Below are 23567 nucleotides of genomic sequence, written 5' to 3' on the forward strand. Positions count from 1 at the left end.
CCCTCACTCAGTTTATACTCTTCAGAGTTACAGTTGAGAATCTTGACAAAAGTCATGTAAGTAATTAATATGGAGGATTTGCATAATATACCAATTCAGTGCTATCTAATGTATGAGAGCTACATACTTCCCTAATTTTCTGTATTTTTTCATGTCTGTAAATCTCTCATCTCCCCCAGTTTTCTGTTTATTTCTGTATCTCCTTTTTCTCCTCTTGTTTAGTTAACTATTATATGGGATTAACTTGTGTTTTATTGGAATACTTTATATTCTGTGCTTAAATTTTTATTAATGCGATTCTTTTTTAAAAAAATTTTTGAAAGTTTGCAAATCATAATTCGTATTCATTCATAGACATTTTGTTTTATAACACTTAAAATTGTTTAATATAATAAATTGCAATGTCTAATTTAACATTTATTTTGTATATTGCATTTTCTTTAACCAATTTATAAATTTTTGCTCCCTTCTCCCTCCCTTTTTCATCTGTTAACCCTCCAAGATTGATTCTATATGTAAAATTTTCCTTAGCTTTTAATGTTTGTGGTCTTAACACTGTAATTGTCTTTTTATAACTGACATCACTCAGCATAATTTGTACAAGGTTCAACCATGTTGTACAGTATTTTGCCAGTTTATGATAATATTTCAGTGATGTAAAATACACAGTTAAGTGAATGTACCATAGTTCTCCAGTTCTTCTGTCGATGAACACTTTTTTCAGGTTTTTAAGTATTAATTTTTATGTGCCCTGCCAAAGCTGGATAAAGTTTGCTGTGATATTGCTACCTAATTCTACATTTGCTGTTACTACTTGTCATATAACAGTAGCATTACTTTATAGGTGTTGTACAACATTTTATCTGAAAATGGATTTCCATCTTTTTTAAGGAGGAGAATCTTGGCCAGAGTAGGTTAGGATTAGACCTGAAGAGTGGTTTATATGGCAGAAACATTATTCATTCACTGTGATAAATTTTGAGCCCACTTACTCCCTTAGTCATTGTTGTAGAACTTATTTCATTCCCAAATCTTTGTAAATTGCCTGTGTTGTTGAATACATTGCACACAAATAATAAAATGTTTTGAGGAATAAAGTTTTTTCTTCTCAGTATGTATGCTTGGGACTAAGGGTATATTTCCTAGAAGTCCTTCATAAGACTCTTCATGTTTCTTTAGCTAGAATTGAGTTCTTTGTCATTCTTGAACTAATCTTTGTGACAGGACATGGGATTAGGGTTTAATAAGCAGTTGGATTCTAGTGGGTAGTGTCTCTTGTTGTAGTTAAAAGTCAGGTGTGTAAAAAAAAGTCAGGTGTAAACTGGTGGTTTGTTTTTGTTTTTGTTTTGTTTTTTAATTTCATTGACAGTTGTTGTGTGAGCTGATTAGATTTACTAGATTTAGCTAAGAAGCAGCTGTGGGCTGGAAGCCTCTTGTTTAAGTCAGTCAGGACCTGGTGGGCAAGCCTTTGTATTTAAAAGTTGGTTGGGCTCCGAGAAATACTTGTGTTAATTGTGGGGAAGAACATTCTTTTAAGTGGTATGGCACTGGTCTGTCAGTTTGCTGTACTGAGGTAACGTGATGCTGAATGCTGTGCATTGGTGTGTCAAGTGTCATAATCGTTACACATGGAGGACAGTGTTTCATGGAGCTCCCAGATTAAGACAGGCTTGGAAACAAGATTGGCATCCACTTCCTAAACACTTTCCTTTGGAAACTTTTATGAACATTAGAGAAATTATGGTAGTTCTAGAACAGAGTTCAGATCTTTTGTTCATAGGGTTGCTATGAGTCATGCTCATCTCAGCAGCACTTAACAGCAGCAGTCATCTCCATAATGATTGCAATAACTAGAGTAACACCACTTTTTAAAAGGGGGCTAAGTATTGACCTAACAAACTCAAGAGAAAAAACACAGTAGAATTTGAATCCCTGGTCAACGATTTAATAGCTGTTTAAACTTAATTTCTCTGAGTTTACTTACCTCACTTATAAATGGAGATGACAATGTTTGGTTCATAGGGTGGTTTTTAGACATTTTAATAAGATACTTAACATAGAGTCTGAATTTATAAAAATATTAAATAATGCATAACTTTCTAGTGTTTTTTTCCCATTACTGGTACTTTAATAATAATAGATTTTTGTGCTTTAAGGGGTTAGGTTTCTATTTTGCTTTTTCCCTCTGAAGGTATGCTATAGAAGCTTAGATCAGTGTTAGAAGAACTCTTAATTTTTTCTCTACTTCCTGTACTACCTTTGGTCTTTATAGGGTTCTGCTGCCAGCCCAGAGGCCACACCTCTCTATCCATTACAGTTCACTACGGCTTCCTCAGGAGATCGATGGACATTTGGGAACCCTATCGTGATGACAGAAGGAACAAGTAGAGAGTCAGCGACGAGTTAGACCCAACTCCAGGGCAGCAAGAGACTTCTCTTAAATGATAGTGACCAAAGTGTTGGCACCGAACAGTCTTAGCAAGAAGGAATTGGAATGCAATGAATCCATTTCATGACAAGAAGTAAAGATGAAAAAATTGATAGTTGAAATAAAGACAAGTGATAAGAGATCACATAAGAGAATGAGATATAATTCTTTTGTTCTGTAATTATCTACATTTGTACTTATTAAGTCAATGAAAGAAATTATTTATAGTTATATGTTTTTATTAGTTTTCCTTTGTGCCTTGAGTTTTCCCTCAGATGATTTTCTACCTTTTGAAGTCTCTGTTGGAACACTTTGTTATTGTTACATAGTAGTCAGTTGAATGCAGCAATATCTGATAGGTCAGTAATGATGAGAGACATAATAAGATTAATATGAACTGACACTGAAGGAGATTGTGTACATGGCTATGTCAATGACTGATAACTATATAGGGATAGTATAAAAATGAAGCATATTTTATGAAAATTATTACATTGTCTTTCAATGAAAACTTCTCAGTTTTTAAAATTCTTGCTGATAATAAATGTAGTTGCTTGGGTCTAATTTTTTCTTACTCTTTTTTACTTGCAGATGGCTTGTTCAATCAGTATATCAGTCAGCAGGAATATAAGCCACGATGGAGTCAAATCATTCCAAAAAGCACCAAAGGTGAGACAGCCCTCCCAGGTGATGGATGGTGCTTTTGCATTAATCCAGTTTTCTTGAGATAACCCATGTCCAGCAGTTCTGTCTTTAATAAAAGCAGATGTTTAAAAGACATAAACGAAAAAAAAAGACATAGACGAGATTGTCTTTAGTAGGTAACAGTTAATCATGTAAGAATTTTTTTTTAAGCTCTGTTGTGTTATTGCTGTCACAGAAGATTGGGTAGTTTTTGCACAGTATACATTACAAACTGCTTACATAGAGAAAATTTATGTAAAACTATAGGCATTTATTTCATGACAAAATATATGCATTCTTGAAAAACCTGAAGTTTGGCCAATTGCTCACTAAACCTAACAGGCCTTATGAGGAAAATAGAAATACAGCAGACCATTGCACATTGATGGAACTTTATATCCAGAGCCTAATAAAAACCGTTGTACTAATCCTGATAAAATGAAATGCTAGCACAGTTAAAGCTTTACTGCCATTTGCATTGAGCAGCACAGTGAGGTTGTAAGCTTATCCGTGGGCTTTGTAATTTCTTCTTTGAGATGTAGATCCTAGAGGGCATTTGCATCTCAGAAAGCTTATTTTCATCAAAACTTAACATCTGATTTAGGATGTATAGTATTCTTCATTAATCTATTGTTTTCATGTAAAGAGACTGTGTCATTATTCATTTGTACTTCCACTTTGCCAGATAGTTATAAAAATGGAACAGTAGCAATCCCTTAATGATACCTTTGCTTAAAGGGGGATATGGATGTTCAGCTTTCCTCCCTTATGCTCTTCATATATTGCTAAGATCTCTCTAATTATGAAAACACCAGAGCTTTAAAACATCAATAAACTAGAAAATATTCTTTATGAACCTCCATAATTTCTGTATTAAATCAAAATCATTCTTTTTCTCAGTCATCTATGAAATAATTTTCTTCAAACAAATAATTTTCTAGCAGAGCATGTTAAAATTTTATATCAAAAATGTAATTGATTTCTGTATTTTCATAATGGATTTCTGATAGCAAGAGAACTTACTGGAAATTGAGGAAAGCTGAAGTACAGTGATAATGAATGGCAAAACATAAAAGGCTACTACTAGAAAAGAAGGGTAATTTGCAGTGAACTGCTGACTGGTTCACCCTAAGAGAATTGACATTGCAGTGTTTTTCACAATACCTGTGTCAGGAGCTGTCCGTTAGTAAATTAATGAGGAGCTGAACCTTAGAGAAGGAGAACAAGGAGAACCTCACTGTGTATCATTACATTATATTTTACTGGGGGACATATCAAGCAATACATTGAAATCTTAGGACCTTTTGAATCATTGAAATTAATTTATACTAAATATAAGTTGAACAGTAGTTTTCTGCCTCAGAAGCTTGGTTTCACTGCCTATATTTAAGCCTGTCCATTAAGCTCTCTGATAGAAATAAGAATAAAAGTGAAATTAATATTTTCTTATGTAACTGTTGTCGATTGCCTTCAAGTCAAGCACAACTCATAGCGACCCTATAAACAAAAAGGCCTGAAGCCTTTCTATAACTTGACATTTATCAAAGTTCATAGAGTTTCCAGAGGCATGTTGTTTAGGAAGTGTTTGCCACTCCTGCTTCGAAACGGGTCTGAAACTGGGAGCTCCACCAAAAACTGTCCTCCATGGGTAACCGTTATGGCATTTGACACCCCAGTGGCACAGGTTCAGCATCACAGCAACTCCAGTTTACCTTAGTACAGCATATTGACAGAAGAGTGCTGTACCAATCAAAAGAATGTTCCTCAAAAATATAACAACCAATTTTAAATACAAAGGCCCTCCATGAGGTGCTGTTGACTCTAAATAAGAGGCTTAAATAAAAAAAAGAAAACAAACCAGCCAGTATAGTTTGTTATTATTGTTATGTGCCATTGAGTAGCCTGCAATGTTTTGTGACCCTTTGTACAGCAGCCCTGAACACTTCCCTGTCCTGAGCCAGTCTCACTAATTCCGACACACTAACCCCCATTGCCCCAGATACTGTATCATTCTATCTTATTCAGGGTCTTCCTCTCCTATGCAGTCTTTCCACCCTTCCTAGCATGATGTCCCTCTCCAAAGATCGGTCCCTCCTGCCCACATGCCCAAAGTAAGTGAGGCAGAGCCTCAAAATCCTAGACTCCAAGGAGAGATTTGGTTTCACTCTCTCCAAGACAGACCAATTTTGTTTTTTGGGCAGTCCATGATATATTCAAGACTCTTCTCCAGCACCACACCACGAAGACATCTATTCTTCTGTCATCCTTAGTCATTGTCCATTTCTCTGAAGCATAACAAGTAATTGAGAAGACCATGGCCTGGATTAGTCACACCTTGTCTCTAGACTGACATTGTTGCTCTTCAGCACTCTGGAGAGATCCATGACAGCAGATTTTCCCAATGCAGTTTATCTTTTGATTTCCCGACTGCTGATGTTAAGAGTGTTAATTGTGGATCTGATCAAGCTGTAATTGCCAACAACCTCAATCTCTTCTCCATCTATTATGGTGCTGCCAGTTAGCCCAGTGGTAAGAATCTTTGTTGTCTTGATGTTTAGCTTCAATCCATATTGAAGACTACAGTCCTTAACCTTTGTCACCAAGTGCTTCAAGTCTTCTTCAGTTTTAGCAAGAAAGGTTGTGTCATCTGCATATCGTAGGTGGTTAATGAATCTTCCTCCAGTCTTAATGCCACACTCCTCCTCATAAAGCTCTGCTTTCCTAATGATCTGTTGTACATACAGATTGAAAAGGTATGGGGACAGGATTCATCTCTGATGCACTCCTTTCCTGATTTTGAACCATGCAGTGTTTCCTAGCTTCGTTCTGAGAACTGCTTCATGTATAGATTTCGTATAAGCACAATCAAGTGTTCTGAGATTGCCATTTTCCTCAAGGTTTGCCACAGTTTTTTGTGATCCACACAGTCAAATGTCTGTGCATGGTCAAAGAAACACAGATAGATAATCTTCTGGTACTCTCTGCTTTCTGACAAGGTCCATCTAACATTGGCAGTAATCTTCCTAGTGCCACGACCTCTTCTAAACTCAGCTTGTATCTCTGGTAGTTCTCTATCAGTGTACTGCTTAGATAAAATAGGTAGTAAATTACATGGGAACTAACATCTGAAATACTGACTGAAAATCAGTACTATTATGAAACAATCATTAATATAAAATTCTATAGCATCTTATCTTTCAGTTAGTTTTATGAGCTTTAAGATCTATATTTTAATATTTTGTTGTTGTTATTGTTATGTGTTAGAAGCAATTCATAGCTGACCTCCAGCAGTTTTCAGAGGCAGAACTCTCACAGGAAGGAGATTGTCCATCTTTCTCTTGCAGAGCAGCTAGTGGATTCGGGTTGACCACACAGCTCCTTACCACTATTCCTGAATTTTGTTATTTATCTTTCACTCTATTTTAAACTTTTGTGGACTATTTGATGTTTTTATGGGTATTAATCATAAATACATTGAAAATAGTGTGAAATGTCTGTGTTTCATTGATTATGCAAAGGCATTTGACTGTGTGGATTACAACAAACTGTGGCTAACTAAGAGAAGAATGGGAATCCCAGAACACTTGATTGTACTTATGCGAAACCTATACTTTGGACCAGGAGGCAGTTGTCAGAACAGAACAAGAAAACACTGCATGGTTCAAAATTGGGAAGGGTGTACGCCAGGGATGTGTCCTATCTCCAAACCTTTTCAGTCTATATGCAGAACAGTTTATTTGGGAGGCTGTGCTGTATGAGGAGAAATGTGGCATCAGATGACATACCCTGCTTGATGAAACTGAGGAAGACCTGAAGTGCTTGCTGCAGAAGGTCTGGGACTGCAGCCTTCAATATGGATTGAGGCTCAATATCAAGAAAACAAATATTCTCACTACTGGGCCAATTGGCAGCATCAGGATGGATGGTGAAGAGATTGAGATTGTTGACAGCTTTAGTTTGCTTGGCTCCAAAGTCAACGCTTTTGGCACCAGCAGCCAGGAAATTAAAAAGATGTATTGCGATGGGCTATGGCCCGGCAAGCAGAGAGAGCATGGTGGTGTTTGGGCGGGTGTTTTGGCAGTTTTTGGACGCAAAGGACTGCTCTGCCTCCAGGAGCCAGGCAAGCCAGGCTTGGCCTAGGGTTTAAGGCGGCAGCACAGGGCTTCAAGCCCGGAAGGAGGAGGGGAGAGTCGGCGGCCATGTTCTCCCAGGTTTGCTCCACCCAGGGTTGCTATGGCTCGGCAAGCAGAGAGAATGTGGAAGGAGGAGTGGCATCCACTTCCATAATCATCTGGCCCACTGGACAGAAAGCAATGCTACCAAGCCAATGGTGGGTGACTTTTAATCTGCCCCCCTCAGGCCTGTCTTTCATTGTTTTTGTTCAGACATTCCTCTAGGTCATATAGCCCTGGTGTACAAGTTGCCATATCACGTTCACTTTTGGTTGCTGTGAGGCTGAACACCATGACACTGGTGTGTCTAATGCATTAATGCTTGGCTACCCAATGCAGACAGAGAGTGGGGTGGAGCTCCCCGATTAAAACAAGCTTGGAAGGAGGAGTGGCATCCATTTCCATAATAGCTTGCCTCCAGAAACCCTATGAACCTGGAGAGAGGATGAAAGGCACCAAAGCGTAGAGGACTCTCCTTTATAGGGTCGCTATGAGCTGCCTGTGAGTCAACAGCACTTAACAGCAACAACAATTGCAATGGGAAAGTCTGTTGTTAAGAGACTTTGCCAAAGTACTGAAGAGCAATGGTGTCACTCTGGAAACTAAGGTGCACCTGGTACATGCCGTGGTCTTTGCTGTCACTTGCTTTGTCAGAGAGCTGGACAATGACTAGGGAAGATAGAAGGAGAATTGATGCCTTTGAGCTAATGAACAGGTTCAGCCTTGAGCAGGTTAAACCAGGCTGCTCTTGGAGGCAAGGATTCTGAAGCTTTGTCTGACATACTTTGGACATGTTGCAAGGAGGGACCAGTCCTTGGAGAGGATATCATGCTTGGGACGGTGGAGGGACAGCACAGGAGAGGAAGACTTTCGATCCCTCAATGAGATGGATTGATTTAGTGACTGGCGTCATAGGGGTAGGTGTGTCGGAGACAGTAAGATTGGCACAGGATAGCAGGGTTTATGGTTGTTGAACATAGGGTCGCTATGAGTCTCTGGTGACTCAATGGCACATAACAACAACAGCAGCACATTGAAAATAGCGTCAGATGACATTTGCATAACATTAATGTAATGACTTGAAATCAATTAGAGTAAAAGAGCAGAACTAATATTAAAACGCTTTAACTTTTTTGCTAGATATTATAGACCTATAAAGAAAATTTTCTGGATTTTGAATTCTTTGTTGTTTCTTTAAAATAATTTCCCCTCTACTTTAGGTGATGGAGAAGATAACCGACCGGGAATGCGAGGCGGCCATCAGATGGTTATCGATGTTCAAACAGGTGAGTGATATCACTTACATAGAAATACACTTTCTCTCATTCACCTAAAGGTCATAGGTTCTTGATTATCGTTGAGCAGCAGAGTAAATGAGTATTATCCACATCCGTAACCTAGACCAAGCAGCAGCAGATGAGGCTGATACACAGATGAAATTAGATCCATAAAGGAAATGCAATTTGTAAGCTATGACTATGAGTATATACTCGTGTTGAGTTTATATGTTTGGATTTTCGTGGAAAATTCTAGTGTATTGAAAACTGAATTCTCGGTTTTTCAATACCTCTATATTTTAATGCCCTCATATAATTATTATTGTAAAAGTGAATTAAGATATTTTTAAGAATGAAGAATGTCAAATTTGGTAGCTAACCGTTGGTACATCCATTAATTGCCATTTAAACACTGTTCATATGCTGTTAAATAATTTCTTTGTTTTTATTTAATGTCATTTTAATAGTAATGAAGAATTCAGTATATTTGAATACTGGGTATTTCAATACATTTTCAAATCTGAAGACCTTGAAGTGAAATCTTAGAAGGATAGATGTCTACATTCTTTGTTTTATGCATTTGAGCTAAGAGTTCAGCATTCTCTTGGTGATCAAAGCCTTTTCTTCCATACTCTCTAACATTTCAAAGAGAGGAAAAGAGTTGCTTCACTGACATACTTATTTGCTTTATTTTAGAAACACTCATTATAAGAAAGCATTGTAAGAAGATTTCTATAGTCATTGTGTGGAGTTTGTCTCTAAATTTGGCTTTTCATAGATGACTGACTGTGTGGAGGGGTGAACTGAGTGAGTGAGGCATGTTGGCCTGGCTGCAAAGAGATTGGCTATCTACCATTCCACAAGGGGATTGGCCAGTCTCAACAGTCTACAAGAGGATTGACTAGTTTTGCCAATAAATTGAATAGCTCCAGCTACAGCAGATAGGAATTCTTCCCTCAGCGGAAGAGATTCTTCACCTGGCCAGAGAAGTGAGACATCACCCAGTCCTGTGAAATCTAGGACATGCTTTGGGATGGCCAAACAGCGATGGAGAAATTGGATGTGAGATGGGACTTTGGAGTCCAGGGGAGCCAATATTGACAAGACTGAGTACTTTGTTGGACAGTTATGGTGAAAGCCAATATTGGCAGGACTTTTAACATGGGAAGACTTAGAACCACAAGGCTGAGGTGCCTGTGTGCACATTTTGGGAGCTGTCTTGACAGTATTTTGTTATTAATCTGAATTATAACCTTTTAATTCTCCCAATATGCTTGTGTGTGGTTTGTGAGCTCTCCCATTGGATTCTGGACCCAGCCAAGCAGTAAGATTGGTGTTGAGATTATTGTAAAGAGACATGGGAGCGTGTCTGAGCTCATGGAATTGGTTTTGTGTTATTGATGCTATGTGTGGGGATAGTTTCCTCCTGTGAAGTTGGTAAAGGTCAGATATAGTGCTTCCCACGTGGCCCTTGCTCTTTTTTCACATGGGATATTTACCAGAGGAACCCTTCCAAGAACTCTCTTTTTGATAATTTCTCAGAGTTTATTAGTGCTGTGTCAACAAAGAAAAATTGACTTGTGTCAGTTTTTCTAATATGTTGTTTTTAGATGCTGTCCACCCAGCTTTGACTCATAGTGACTGCACAGCAGATCGAAACCCTGCCTGACCGTGTGCCATCTTCACAGTTTCCACTTGCTTAATTAAGCCCTTTGTTGCAGCCAGTCCATCTCTTTGAGGGTCTGCTTTTTCTTTGCCAACCCTTTAAATTTCCAAGCATAAAATCCCCTTCTGAGGACTGAAGCCTCCTGTCAACAGGCCCAAAGTATATCAGGCAAAGCCTTGTAAATTTTGCTTCTGAGGAGCATTCTGGTTGCATTTCTTCCAACACAGTTTTGTTTGTTCTTTTGGAGTACCATAAGTATACCTTGGACCACCTCTTGTATTGGCAGTATTTCATAGGATATAATAGAAGTACTTTAAAAAATGTATTTTTAAACATATTTTTCATCTATACAAAATTTAGAGTCTTCTTCTATTATTAGAAGACTTTAAAGTGCCATTTTATCACTACTTCAGTGCTGTTTAGTTTTTAAACCTTCTGAATCCTAAGTTCTCTCTATGGTCTTAGTTGACTCTTCCCTCCCTCCCCATAGTTGACTCTTGTCTGTCTTTTCCCCACTCTGTGCTTTTACTCTGATAATGTGTTGCTAGAGCAGAGATTTTGAGAAGAGAGTAGTAGATGAAGTCAGAGAAATAGCTAATTGTTATCAAGTGGACTTAGACACCCCCCCCCCCAGGTGACCCATATACAAATGATTGAGTTGCCCCTTAGGGTTTTCACTTCTGTGACTTTTTCAAGCAAATCACCAACATGTTGTAAGTGCATTTGAACCACCACCTTTAGATCAGTAGTCACTTAGCCATTCGTACTACCTAGGGATTCCCAGAGAAGTAATAGGGGATCTGGTTGCTTTGGAGATTTTTTTTTTTTTAGCCTTTGTATGAACTTTACTTTTTATTTAGAATAAAATGGGAAGTCAGTGCTGGGTTCTCAGAAGAATTATCAACTGATTTTGCCTTCTAACAGCAAGTTGGGTCAGGGGCTGAAGCAGAGACATCTTTTCGGATGCTTTTGCCATGATCGTTGTGAGAAGTGATGATGACCCTGGCATCTGTTAGAATAGTAGTAAGAGTGTTTGAGAGTTGGTCCAATTTTGGGTATATTTTTGAAGATGGAATTGACAACATGTATTGAGATGTGGAATGTGACAAGAGTTAAGGATGACGGTGGGTTTCTGAGCAGTTGAAAAAGTATATTCCCTCCATAATTAGAAAGCACACTGTTCAGACCGTTACTTCTCCTGTGGTAGTATGGAGAGAGAGAGAGAGAGAGAGAGAGTGTGTGTGTGTGTGTGTGTGTGTGGTTTTAACGAAAGTTTATAGGAAAAGTTGGATTTTCACTCATTATTGCACATTTTCCTCCCTAACCCCATCCCCAGTTCACTTAAAAAAAACCAACAAACAAACATACACACACATTCATTATTGTATAATTTACTCCCAGACCTATGTTTTTTGCTGCATTATTCCCAGTAGCAAAGAGATGGAAGTAACCTGAGTGCTTGTCAACAAATGAATGGCTAGAAGAACTATGGTCCATTCACTCAATGGAATGTACGTAGTGTTTTGCAGTCACTTTTCTGATGGGGTCATTGTGAGTCGGAATTGAATTGATGAATGTAGGTTTGGTTGGGAAGAGGGTTGTATTAGCTTCCTTTCCCTTCCTGCCAGTTCATCTGCAAGCTGCTAAGCAGGGGGTAGAAAAGATTTTGCCTTATTTATCTTTATGCCCACAGAGTCTGGAGTGGAGTAGATGAGCCATAAATATTTGCTGAATTGAATTGAAATTTTAAATTCCATTTTTCTTCAAAAGAGACTTGAAAGTCATGCTCAAATATTGAGTCATTATGAACACGTGGTTCATATGATACTATTTTTTAAAATTTATTTTATTATTATTTGTGTGTGTGTGTGTGTGTGTGTGTGTGTGTGTGTGTGTACTATCAAATAGAATATGACAGGTACAGGATGAGATTGCCCCTCCTTCTCCAGCAGAGCACCTGGTAGATTTGAATCGTGTACCTCTGGGATTGCAGTGTAGCTTCTTGCCACTAGGCCACCAGAGCTCCCTTCATGATACTATTTATTATATGTTGGGGAGGTTCCCCCCCCCCCCCGTAAGGTTATTTTATTGGTTGTATCTTAACATATTCCAAGTTGAGGACTGTAATAGACCATGTCTTTCTCTTTAAAAAAATTATTTTATTATTGTTTTTGTGTGTACCGTCAAATCTGATCTGACTGGTACAGAAGGAGATTGCCTCTCCTTCTCCAGCAGAGCATCTGGTGAATTCGAACCATACTCTTCTGTGATGCAGACTGCAGCTTCTTGCCACCAGACAACCAGAGCTCACTTACAGACTATTTCTTTCTTTTCCTTTTATTTTTTTATTTTATTCTTTTTTGTGTGTGTACCATCAAATTAGATCTGACTGGTACAGGAGGAGATTGCCCCTCCTGGGATTACAGTGCAGCTTCTTGCCGCTAGGCCACCAGAGCTCCCTTAGACTATTTCTTAAAGCTGTAGTTATCATGCATAAAGGTCCTCTATGAGGTGGATTGATTCAGTGACTAGGATAATCGGGATGGGAGTGTCAGAGACACAGGACAGCAGAGTTTAGGGCTGTTGTACATAGGGTCGCTGTGAGTCGCAAGCAACTCGATGGCACATAACCACAACCGTGGGTAGGAAAAAGTAAATGTTCTATAGATCTTTGTCTTCATTGTTTCTGAATTTAATTTAGGCACAAGAAAGAATGTGAGATACCCTTGAATTTTTCTAAAAGTCCTTCTGTTGCAATTATTAAACTAATGTGTGCTTTATTGAGATGCTTTCCTATACTCTAAGGGTTTATCACCATGAGCCCTGTTGCTATTCTACCATCAAGTTGATCTTAGTTTTCTTCAAAGCCATTGTAATTAACATAAGTCTTTATAGGAACACCTCCCACCCCTGTCAGTTTTAACTTAAAACCACATACTGTAATTGGATCTTCGGACTGGGCTGGGGGGGGCTTGAATCCTGGCTTGTTGACCTTATGTCATTATAACCTTATGAATTAGTTATGTGATAAAAATGAGAATACGTTATTGCCATTGTGAGAGTTAAATGTAGTGGTCTTAGGTGTAAAGTAGATATTTTATATATGCCAATGTAAAATGTAAATATAAAACGTACTGATTAATTATATTGTGAGAATTTTATGTGTATATATATATTTAACTTTTTCGCTGGTTATGGGATTGACAGAATGTCATTGTGGAAACAATTTGAAAAGCAGCTTTAAGGGGTTAAAAAACTCACTCTTAATTCCACATTCATTATCATTTTGATAGATTTATTTCATCTTATATACACTGTTCTAAGTGTTGTTTAAATTTATGGAAACCCATAAATGAATTTGTAATATTTTAAGGAAAAAGTATTAAAACATAGTTAAGAATTTTTTTTTCCATGAAGATCTGATAGGCTTACTAATAAAGATTTTCGTTAAGATTACTGAAGAATCTGGAATTTCGGTCGTAAGTTGGTCCATAAATAGTGACATATAATTTGAAGAAATCCTGTCATTATTTTAAGTACATGTTTTTTAAAGTTTCTACAATAGGAACACATAATTTATGAAGTGTGATTGGAGTTATGTGTAAAATTTTATGTACCTATCCACTTTTCTGGAAAGATTTCTGACCTCTGATTATAAAAAGGATTCTAGGCTCTAAATATTACATATATTTATGTCTCTGTGAGGAGAAATGTGGAGTCAAGATTGGTGGACGATTTATCAACAACCTGCGTTATGCGGATGACACAACCCTGCTTGCTGAAACTGAAGAGGACCTGAAGTGCCTGCTGCAGAGTGTCAGGAACTGCAGCCTACAATATGGATTGAGGCTCAATGTCAAGAAGACAAAGATTCTCACCACTGGACCAATTGGCAGCATCAGGATGGATGGTGAAGAGATTGAGATTGTACACAGCTTTAGTTTGCTTGGCTCTACAGTCAACAGTCTTGGCACCATCAGCCAGGAAATTAAAAGGCGCATTGCTGTTAGGGACCTCTCCAAAGTACTGAAGAGCAATGGTGTCTCTCTGGAGACTAAGGTGCATCTGATACAGGCTTTGGTTTTCCCAATCACTTGTTATGCATTAGAGAGTTGGACAATGACCAAGGAGGATAGAAGGAGAATTGATGCCTTTGAGCTGTGGTGCTGGAGTAGAGTATTGAGAATACCATGGACTGCTAGGAAAACAAACAGATTTGTCCTGGAAAGGGTTAAACCAGGTGGCTCCTTGGAGGCAAGGATTCTGAGGCTCCGTCTAACATACTTTGGACATGTTGTGAGGAGAGACCGGTCCTTGGAGAGGGACATCATGCTTGGGAGGGTGGAGGGACAGCACAGGAGAGGAAGGCCCTCTATGAAGTGGATTGATTCAGTGACTGGGATAATTGGGATGGGAGTGTCAGAGACAGTGCGATTGGCACAGGACAGAGCGGAGTTTAGGGCTGTTGTACATAGGGTCGCTATGAGTTGCAAGCAAATCGACGGCACATAGCAACAACAACAACAATAGGTTCTAAAAAAATTAAGAGCACCTCAAGTAGAACAAAACCTTAAGTTTCTTTAACTTGGGATCCTTGGTTGACTTAAATGTCTTACACTTGGATCCTGACTGAACAGTTAGCAGTTCCGTCTCCCCAGAGCTGCCTCAGAGGAAAGGCCTGGAGATGTACTTGTTAAGGGTCACAGCCTTCGAGAACCTTGGGGGAGCACAGTCTCCTGAAAGCTGTGGCGTCACCTTCTCAGCAGCTGGTTTGGTGTAGTAATAGGGATTGTATCTCAAAGCATTTGTTGATTGTTAGTCTTTCAGCGTCTCTGATTGGACAAGTGGCTTGCCGTTGACTGTTAACCTGAGAGTTTGATGGTTTGATCCCGCCCACTAGTGTTACAGAAGAGAGGCCTGCTGATCAGCTTCCATAAATACTCTAGCCAGGAAACCCCAGTGAAGCAGTTTCACTCTGTAGCACAGGGCAGTCTAACACATGAGGCAGCCCCAGCTTAGTGGCAGTGGGTGGGGTTTCTATTCTTTTCTTTAAATAGTAAGAAAAATTAGTAGTAGCTAAATTCCATTTTTTCTGATGTATTTTCATGTTACAGATCTATGGATATACCAACCACAATAAAATATATAGTGGCATAAGTTTTACTATTTAATTTTTCAAAGCTTTCTTCTCTCCTAAGTAAACCCTCTCCTTTATAGCATGGTAGACAAGGAATGTGGTAATTTATCCTACTGAATACGCATGTTACTTTTATTGATTATAACCTGTTCCTGGCTCCTAGCCACTTCGATTCTTAAACCCTTAAATGGGTTTCAACTCTGATAAAATAAGTGGATAGAAAGAGAGAAAAGAATCTCTGTGTTTCACCATGGAAGTCTGTTAATTTGAAAATTTAAATGTTCATTCTAGGAGGCAGTTCTTTGTGCAGCTCATTGAATTTTGCAGCCTACAGTACAAGGCCTTTTCCCTTTCGTTCAGAATAGATGGAAGGACCCAGAGAAAGCCACTGTATTTGGTATCTACAAAAGCGTTGCTTGCCACTTGGAAGAGCTGCTCTATGGGAATCTGAACCTCTGACTGTTTCATGGCAATTAGATGAAAGTGCTTTTGTTTCCTTACATTTGGTATCATCTGTGGTTTTCTTTGATATTCATTAAAGGAACTTGAAGGAAGTCAGGAAACATAAAGTTTTGGTTGTTAATTACAAACACATTCGTCCATCTGTATTTCCATAGCTACATAGAGCATACATCAGAAATTCATTCTAAAATAAGAATACAAGGAGTTAGTTAAGAATACAAACTGAATTACCTTGGATATAAAACACATCCTTTTGGCCTGGAATATAAGGAAGGACATATTAAATTCACTAAAAAAAAACAACAACAACAACAAACAAACTCAGTTTCTTGGTGGTTTTGTCATCATAGCTTGTATAGGAATATTTTGTTTACAAAGTAGAGAAGCAGATGAATCTAGTTGATAATCTGCTGGTTCTTTCTCCTTTGTCGTGAGCAGTCAAGGGAGTGACTCAAGAAGGTAAGAGTGAAGTTGATAAAATATTTTCTCCCTATAATTCCTAATTTCAGAAGTTTTCATCTTTGTGAGGCCTTACTAGACTTTGCTTTCTGAAGGATTTGTACACTTAAACTAAATGTCAGAATTACATTTTTATCTTGAAGATTAATTTGTGATTCCTAAAAATATTATTTTCATTGATATTCCTGTAGTTATCTGTTTTAAACTCTGAGGACTAAGCTAACCTCCTTCATTAGCTTAACCCTCATCTTCCTCTTTTTTATGCAAAAATTTTTAAGTTTTGGGCCTAGGCATGGCATTGCATAGTGAATATGCATTCTGTGAGTGAAGAAATGGATTTAATGACAAAAATAGTGTGCCATCTTGTGGAGGATAATGCAGTGAGCACAGTCTGATTCATCCTTATGTCTTTATTAAAAATCCTGTAAAGACATGAATGTGTTAATGTTAATATAGTAATATTTATATATATATATATAGAGAGAGAGAGAGAGTGAGTAGCTCTAGGAGTTACCTAATCCTGATTCCAAACACACCTGTATTAGAGATTATGGTTTAGTTTTTGTCTTTTAAGATGAAATTGGTTGACATTCTCCTCACAGACTGTCTTTGGTCGTATTACTTCCAAGCCCTTTCTTTGGGTCCTTCTTTGCATTCAGTCCTATAGTTAACTCATCACAGCGCTGCTTAAAATTGTCAGTGGTTGCTTAGCAGTGGGTTCATGTATAGTCAGGATGGCACTGGACAGTGCATTGTTTCCTTTTGCTATACTTGGGATTGCTGTTGCACTGATAACTAGTCCATTGTGTTGTGGAGTCAAGTTCATTTTCCTCCTTCTGTGATCTGGCCACACCTTTCTCCCTAATCTAATCTCTACCTGCTGCCTCCTTAGGTTTTCATCACTTTACAGTCAGAATTTAATTCTCACAGTAGATAAGAGCAGATTATTTACCTCTTAGAGATTAGGAAACCAGTGACTAAGGCACTTTACACAGCTATGGCATTCAAGCCTTGTAATTCAAGCCTTGATCTGATTGACTCTAGAGCTCTTGTCTTTTCAAACTCTTGTGTGTTTTGTCTATCTCTATACTTTTATTCCCACTTAATACTTTGCTTGAAAAATCTTCTCGTCAGTTCCCCCATTCTGCCTAACAGAACAGAAGGACACCTTAAGATGCATAGGCCAAAGCCATTGCTACCACACAGCCTTTCTTCAGAGCCCTCAGCTGGATATTACCTGTCCCTCTTTGGAACTTAGTGATGCTTTTTTTTTTTTAACCTGTCTGCAGCACTTAGCATATCCTAAGACAGTTTGCTTTACATTCTTAACTAGATTGTAAGCTCCTTGAGGATAGCAACTATGTCTCGGTTCTTTTTACTTCTCTAAAGTGCCATGCAGAGTGGACTTGCCAGATGAACTGAGGTCTCTGGCCCAGAGTTCGCCAGCATTTGGGCGTGCCGAAATGGTAAAATACGGAAGGGCCCTAGGGCCTGCGGCTCTCAGGCCTGTTTTTCATGGCTGACGGTGTTTGGTGGAGCTCCCCATTAAAATAAACTTGGAAGCAGGAGTGGCATCCACTTCTATAATAGATTGCTTCCAGAAACCCTATGAACCTGGAGAGAGGATGAAAGTCACACAAGTGTTGAGGACTTTATAGGGTCGCTGTGAGTCACCCTTGACTCAGCGGCACGTAACAACAACAACAACAAAGTGTTATGCTGTCTCTGAGTAGTCCACTGTATCACTTTGAGTGCTGGGAGAAAGGCACAGCCCTTGGTAGCCTATGCTTCGTTAAGAGAAAGTTGAGAGAAAAGGCTGCTGCTTAAGGAGGATTGTACTGCCCCAGGGATGAATGCGAATGTTGGACGTCCCATAAACATCAAACAGAACACCCAGGAAGCCAGCCTCGTTGCAGACACTTGGGTTTTGTCCTCTCTTTTTCCTCCTCCTCTCTCTACAGTTGTCTTCTTATTGATTTTTAAAATGTCTTTAATATTCTTTATAAGCTTAATAGTACTTTTGCTGATATTTCTATATAACTTCAGATAATAATTTGTCTCTGAATGACTTAACTAAAATGATTAGATGACTTACTTTTTAAAATTTGTTCTGCATCTTCATTCAGGTAGATCACAATGCCTGTTTCTATCCAGTTCATTCAGTTTTACTGTTAAACTTCATCTGACAGCACAATGCTTTCATGAGCAAGAATGACATCTTGGCTTAATTCCATTGGGAGCCTGCTCGGTGCCAGGTTTTATTTTGCTCAGCTATCAATGAGGCTGTTGTGGAAATGTGGGTTTTCTTTGCTGTGAGAATTTATGTGTACAAAGAGACCCGCTTTTCAGAAAGAACATTGAGAACCCAGAGACCAAGCAGAAGGGTTATTAAAGTTAATGAACCAGGGTAACCTTATCCAGAGGGTGCTCAGAAGCAGTTCCAAACAAAAGGTCAATTGCTATTGCTATTTTAGTTATATGCCCCCTCCTTTTCTAGGGCTTAGAATGTAACAGGGTTAATTGCCTTTATGGTGAGGCCTTGGCAAGTCATTTTCAAACCAGATGAAAATTCTTTACTTTTTTTCTCCTGTCAAATAACAAGGGTCTAGCCTTTTCTGTCTGCCATTTGGGAAGCAGAATGTTGCTTACCTAATGATAATAAATTGTTTTCTAGTCCTGAAATATGACAGGTTTTTTCCCTAGTTTAAAACAATCACCATCAATTCACACTTGAACCGTGCCCACACGTTTTCCATAGTGTGATAGATTATCAGATATACCACAGTGCTGTTAGTGATCTAAGGTAGTTAGTGGCTACAAAGTAGATTTTTCTTTTGTGTTTTAAAGTTAGAAATACCATTCATACCATTTCTAGAATGTTTTTATATAACTTATTTTTTAAGAACTTTACTAGAACACTGGAAGTTTTGTAAATGAAAAGATTTAAGACCCTGGATGGTTAAATGTGCCATGCTTGATTACCCAGTTAGTCACAGACTCAGTCCTGATTCAGAGTGCTGTGAAGGATTGTTTTCATTTCTTTTTTCTTTTTTTTTACTTTTTAAAATTATTATTAATTTTAATCCAAGTTTACAGAGACTGAGGATTTCCATTCATTCATTGTTGCGCTTTTCTCCCTGCCCAACCTCCTGCCCCAGTTTGCTCTTCTCTTTGAAAAGTAAAAATCTTTCATTGTTATACAATCCCTCCTCCCAAGTCCACCCCACTATGCAGCCTCTAGGCTCCTATCATGACAACAATACCTAATCAAATCTCCCTTTTAAACAGTTTTCTCCCTCATTTGTTTCAATGCAGTATACATTATTTATCCCATCTTTCTCAGTCTCCCCCAAAACCGATGTCAGTCCTGTTTTACAACAATGGCACTATGCAGTATTTGTCCTTTTGTGACTGAGATAATTCACTCAGCATAATGTCCTCCAGGGATTGTTTTCATTTTTTAAAATTCTTGATTGAAGAATAGACTGCAAGTTTCATTTAGAGTTTGCAATTTATATGAAAATATAGGAGAAATTTCTTAAAATTCTATGGGATGTGAAAGATTCTTAAATGTCTTAAGGGTATATTTTGAATTGTAACCCCTTCATGTTGTTATTGTTGAAATGTATTATCCAGTTAGAAACGAATGAGTCATAGCTGATCCTCCAGTGGGTTTTCAGAGGCAGTAAATCACACATAAGGAGATTGCCCATCCTTCTCCCATGAGACGCTGATGGATTTGAACTCCTTTGGGTTTATAATGCAGTTCCCTTCCACTACAGTTAACACCTATACATGTCTAGATCTTAACAGTATGGAGACATTATTTATTTCTGTGTGGCATAGAAACCTTAAAGACTGGAAATTCAAACCATCCGATAGTGTCTCAGAAGAAAGACCCAGTGATACATTTCCTGAAAAGGACTGCCTTGGGAATGTATCCTGTCTCCATAATTTTTCAGTCTATATGCAGAACAGATCATTTGAGAGGTCAGACTTTATGAGAAGGGGTGTGGAATCAGGATTGGAGGAAGACTTATCAACAGCTTGCAATATGCAGATGACACAACCTTGCTTGCTCAGACTGAGGATAATCTGAAGCATTTGCTGCAGAGAGTCAAGAACCATAGTTTGCAATATAGATTGAAGCTCAATATCAAGAAAACAAAGATTTTCACCACTGGGCCAGTTGGCAGCACCATGGTGGATGGATAAAAGATTGAGGTTGTTAACCAGTTTCAGCTTGCTTGGTTCCACAATCAACAGTCTTGGCACCAGCAGTCAGGAAATCAAAAGACAAATTGCATTAGGGAAATCTGCTATCAGGGACCTCTCTGGAGTGCTGAAGAGCAAGGATTTTTTTAGTCTAGAGACTGAATCCTGATCAAAGCCATGATTTTGCAGTTACTTGCTATGCATTAAGAGAGCTGGACAAAAAGTAAGGATGACAGAATAATCGATGCCTTTGAATTGTAGTGCTGGAGAAGAGTATTGAAAATATACCAACTGCTAAGAAGATTAACAGGTCCTGGAGAGAGAGAAGCCAAGTTTCTCCTTGGAGGCTAGGACTTTGAAGCTCCATCTCACAGACTTTGGGCACATGGCCTGGGGGGATCAGTCTTTGGAGAAGGATATGCTTAGAATGGTCAAGGCACAGCACAGGAGATGAAGCCGTCAGATGAAATGGATTCATACAGTAACTGAGTAATAAGGATAGGTGTGTCAGAGACAGTAAGATTGGCTCAGGATAGTGCAGGGTGCAGAGCTATTGTGCGTAGGGTCACTATGAGTCATAGTCGATTCAGCAACACATAACAACAAGGATTACTACCAGAAACCTTATGTTCTGTTATGTAACATGAGGTTACTGAGAATAACTGACTCGGTAATCCTGAGCTTGGGTTTTTTTGTTTCAGTGTATTGCAGTCTAAAGATACTTAGTGTAAGAAGTTGGCCACCAACTCAAAGGCATATGGTTCAAATCTACCAGCCGGTCCTCAGGACAAAAATGAGCAGTCTCCTCTTGTGCGATTTACTGTCTCTGAAACCTGCTTTAGGGTCAACCATAAAGCAATTCCAACTCGATGGTACCAAACAACAAAACATCTCATGGCCTACCCCAGAACCCTTAAACTGATTCCCATTAGATTCACCTGGAATACTTGGAAAAATACAGATTCTTTTTCTCCCCAGGAGACTACAGAATCAAAATCTCCTAGTTAAATGTATAGCAAGTACTTGTCTAGTATACATTTTGGAAAGTTATCCATTTGAAAATGCCAATTTTAAGTTTATGTAAGTGTGTCTTCTTAAATGATCTCAAGAACCATTGACCCTGGACACTGTACTTTTTGTGCCTGAGCTGTTTTGTGTGGGTTTTTTTACACATGTTTTTCTCATTTTCTTAGAGACTGTTTATTTGTTTGGTGGCTGGGATGGAACCCAAGATCTTGCTGACTTCTGGGCGTACAGCGTGAAGGAGAACCAGTGGACATGTATCTCCCGAGACACTGAAAAAGAGGCAAGTTCCCAGACTTTCCATAGGTGTGTCTTGAATGAAATAAGGGTGTGCACTGTCGGATCGGTATCCGTGAGCAGTAGAAACAGAATTTGGGATGAACAAGCTGGTTTGACATGCTCTCAAAACAATACCTTGTTCTTCAACTACTGGTCCACAAACAAATCTATTTTATGTACAGTAATAAAAATGAGCATCATGATAACATCTTACTATTTGATGCTTTAATCTCGAAATGTTAACCAAATAACCATTTCTCTTTCTGATGTCATGTCACCTGTAGTTTTAAGCATTCGTCTTACTTTAGTTTTCTTTGAAAAAAGTTCTTTTAATGTCTGGACCCCTTACTGCCTCAAAATATAGTAGTTTTCATCTATGATTTGCTTTAGTTTTGATTAAAATTATATCTTATGTATGTGTGAGTGTACGTCTATGTGTGCAGGCATATAAGATGTATTTCTGTAGTATAATACATCTATGATAAAATCCATGACTTGGGTTTATGGCTTTGAATTAAATGAAAGCAAGATTATATACTAAGATAAAATGTAGTTAACATTAATATTGTTTTCAGTTTATACAGAACTTTTTTTGGCAACCTCCATCTAAGCTATTTCAGATCATAAGTGAAAATCTGACTGTTACAAAACAGTAATAGGAACAAAGGGACAGGGAGGAGACCTTATTGGAAACCCACATATTTTCATGTGGGAAGGCCATTTCAGAATATCTGCTGCAATGTCTTCAGTGTTAGGAAACTGGGTTCTTGCTTACCTTTTGAAACATGTGTTAAAATTCTAATTTCTTTCTGTAAGAGTGTATAAAAATGGCCTTCACTTTTTGATGTTGAAGTACCATTTACTAAAATGATTCCTTAACAAAAAATATGTACACGTTTTTAAAAATACCTTATTTAGTCTTTGTAAACTATTTTAAGTCTAAGTTGATTATATCTATAATTCTTGCAGTAAACTAATCAATGTCTGCATCCTGGCAGCTGCAGCACCAATTAACACATTTTAGGTGTCTTCTTTCCGTTCCTCTGGTCATTGATTTCAATCCTGTGGTTTCTTTAACTTTTCTGTTTCTGTTGTAGAGCTCCATTTCTATTTTCCATCCTTCAGTGTAGTTTTTAAAAAACATGTTTGGTCATGTGATACCTCTACTTCAAATCCTGCTGTTAGCCTCAGTCCCTGTTTCAGTCCTGCTGCATTACAAGTATCCGCAAAGCCTTGATGCCGTATAGTAGTAAGCATTTGTGTAAATGAGACTCTGGTTTTGACCAGGTTCACTCTTGGGTGGCTGGTCTAGGAGGGTTTTAGTTGGTCTGCTTGATGTCTTACAGTCACTTAATCTTCTGGTAGGCTAGCTATGGTTTGTTCTCATGGGAGAATCAAAAATACAGAGAGGACACAGTGAACAAAAGCAAACCACAGGCTTATTACTGTCTCCTTGATAAAAAAAGTCACAAGACCACGTCCTGAGGCAGTGTATGGTGGAGGACACTATGAAACACGTGGACACAGGAATATGTGAATCACAATCCTAACAGACACAGTATTCAGCTTCATATCCTTCTGCTTAAAATGTAAACTCATGTTTCTCATGATTTGTGGCCTAGCCTCTTTTTTCAGTATCATCTCCTAACTTAATTTGCCAGCCTGACTTGTAATTAATTGCTGAAACCATTCAACTTCCTCAGCTATGTGCTTTGCGATGTGGTTTAACCTATTTAAAATGAATATGGGTGTGTCAGAGACGGTG

The 23567-nt window shown here is 38.4% G+C and overlaps 1 protein-coding gene across 1 annotated transcript in view; it reads left to right on the top strand.

Annotated features, from left to right (window-relative positions):
• MKLN1 (muskelin 1, intracellular mediator containing kelch motifs) overlaps nucleotides 1-23567 on the top strand; it is a 163167-nt gene that overhangs the window by 80581 nt on the left and 59019 nt on the right. The window contains exons 7-9 of the mRNA XM_006887133.1: nucleotides 3020-3097; nucleotides 8505-8570; nucleotides 21694-21806. Of these exons, the coding sequence (XP_006887195.1) occupies nucleotides 3020-3097; nucleotides 8505-8570; nucleotides 21694-21806 (257 nt within the window). The remainder of the gene's footprint in view (nucleotides 1-3019; nucleotides 3098-8504; nucleotides 8571-21693; nucleotides 21807-23567) is intronic.

The sequence above is a fragment of the Elephantulus edwardii genome, unplaced genomic scaffold (assembly GCF_000299155.1).
Source record: "Elephantulus edwardii isolate Elephantulus edwardi_28Jun2011 unplaced genomic scaffold, EleEdw1.0 scaffold00055, whole genome shotgun sequence".
Lineage (NCBI taxonomy): Eukaryota > Metazoa > Chordata > Mammalia > Macroscelidea > Macroscelididae > Elephantulus > Elephantulus edwardii.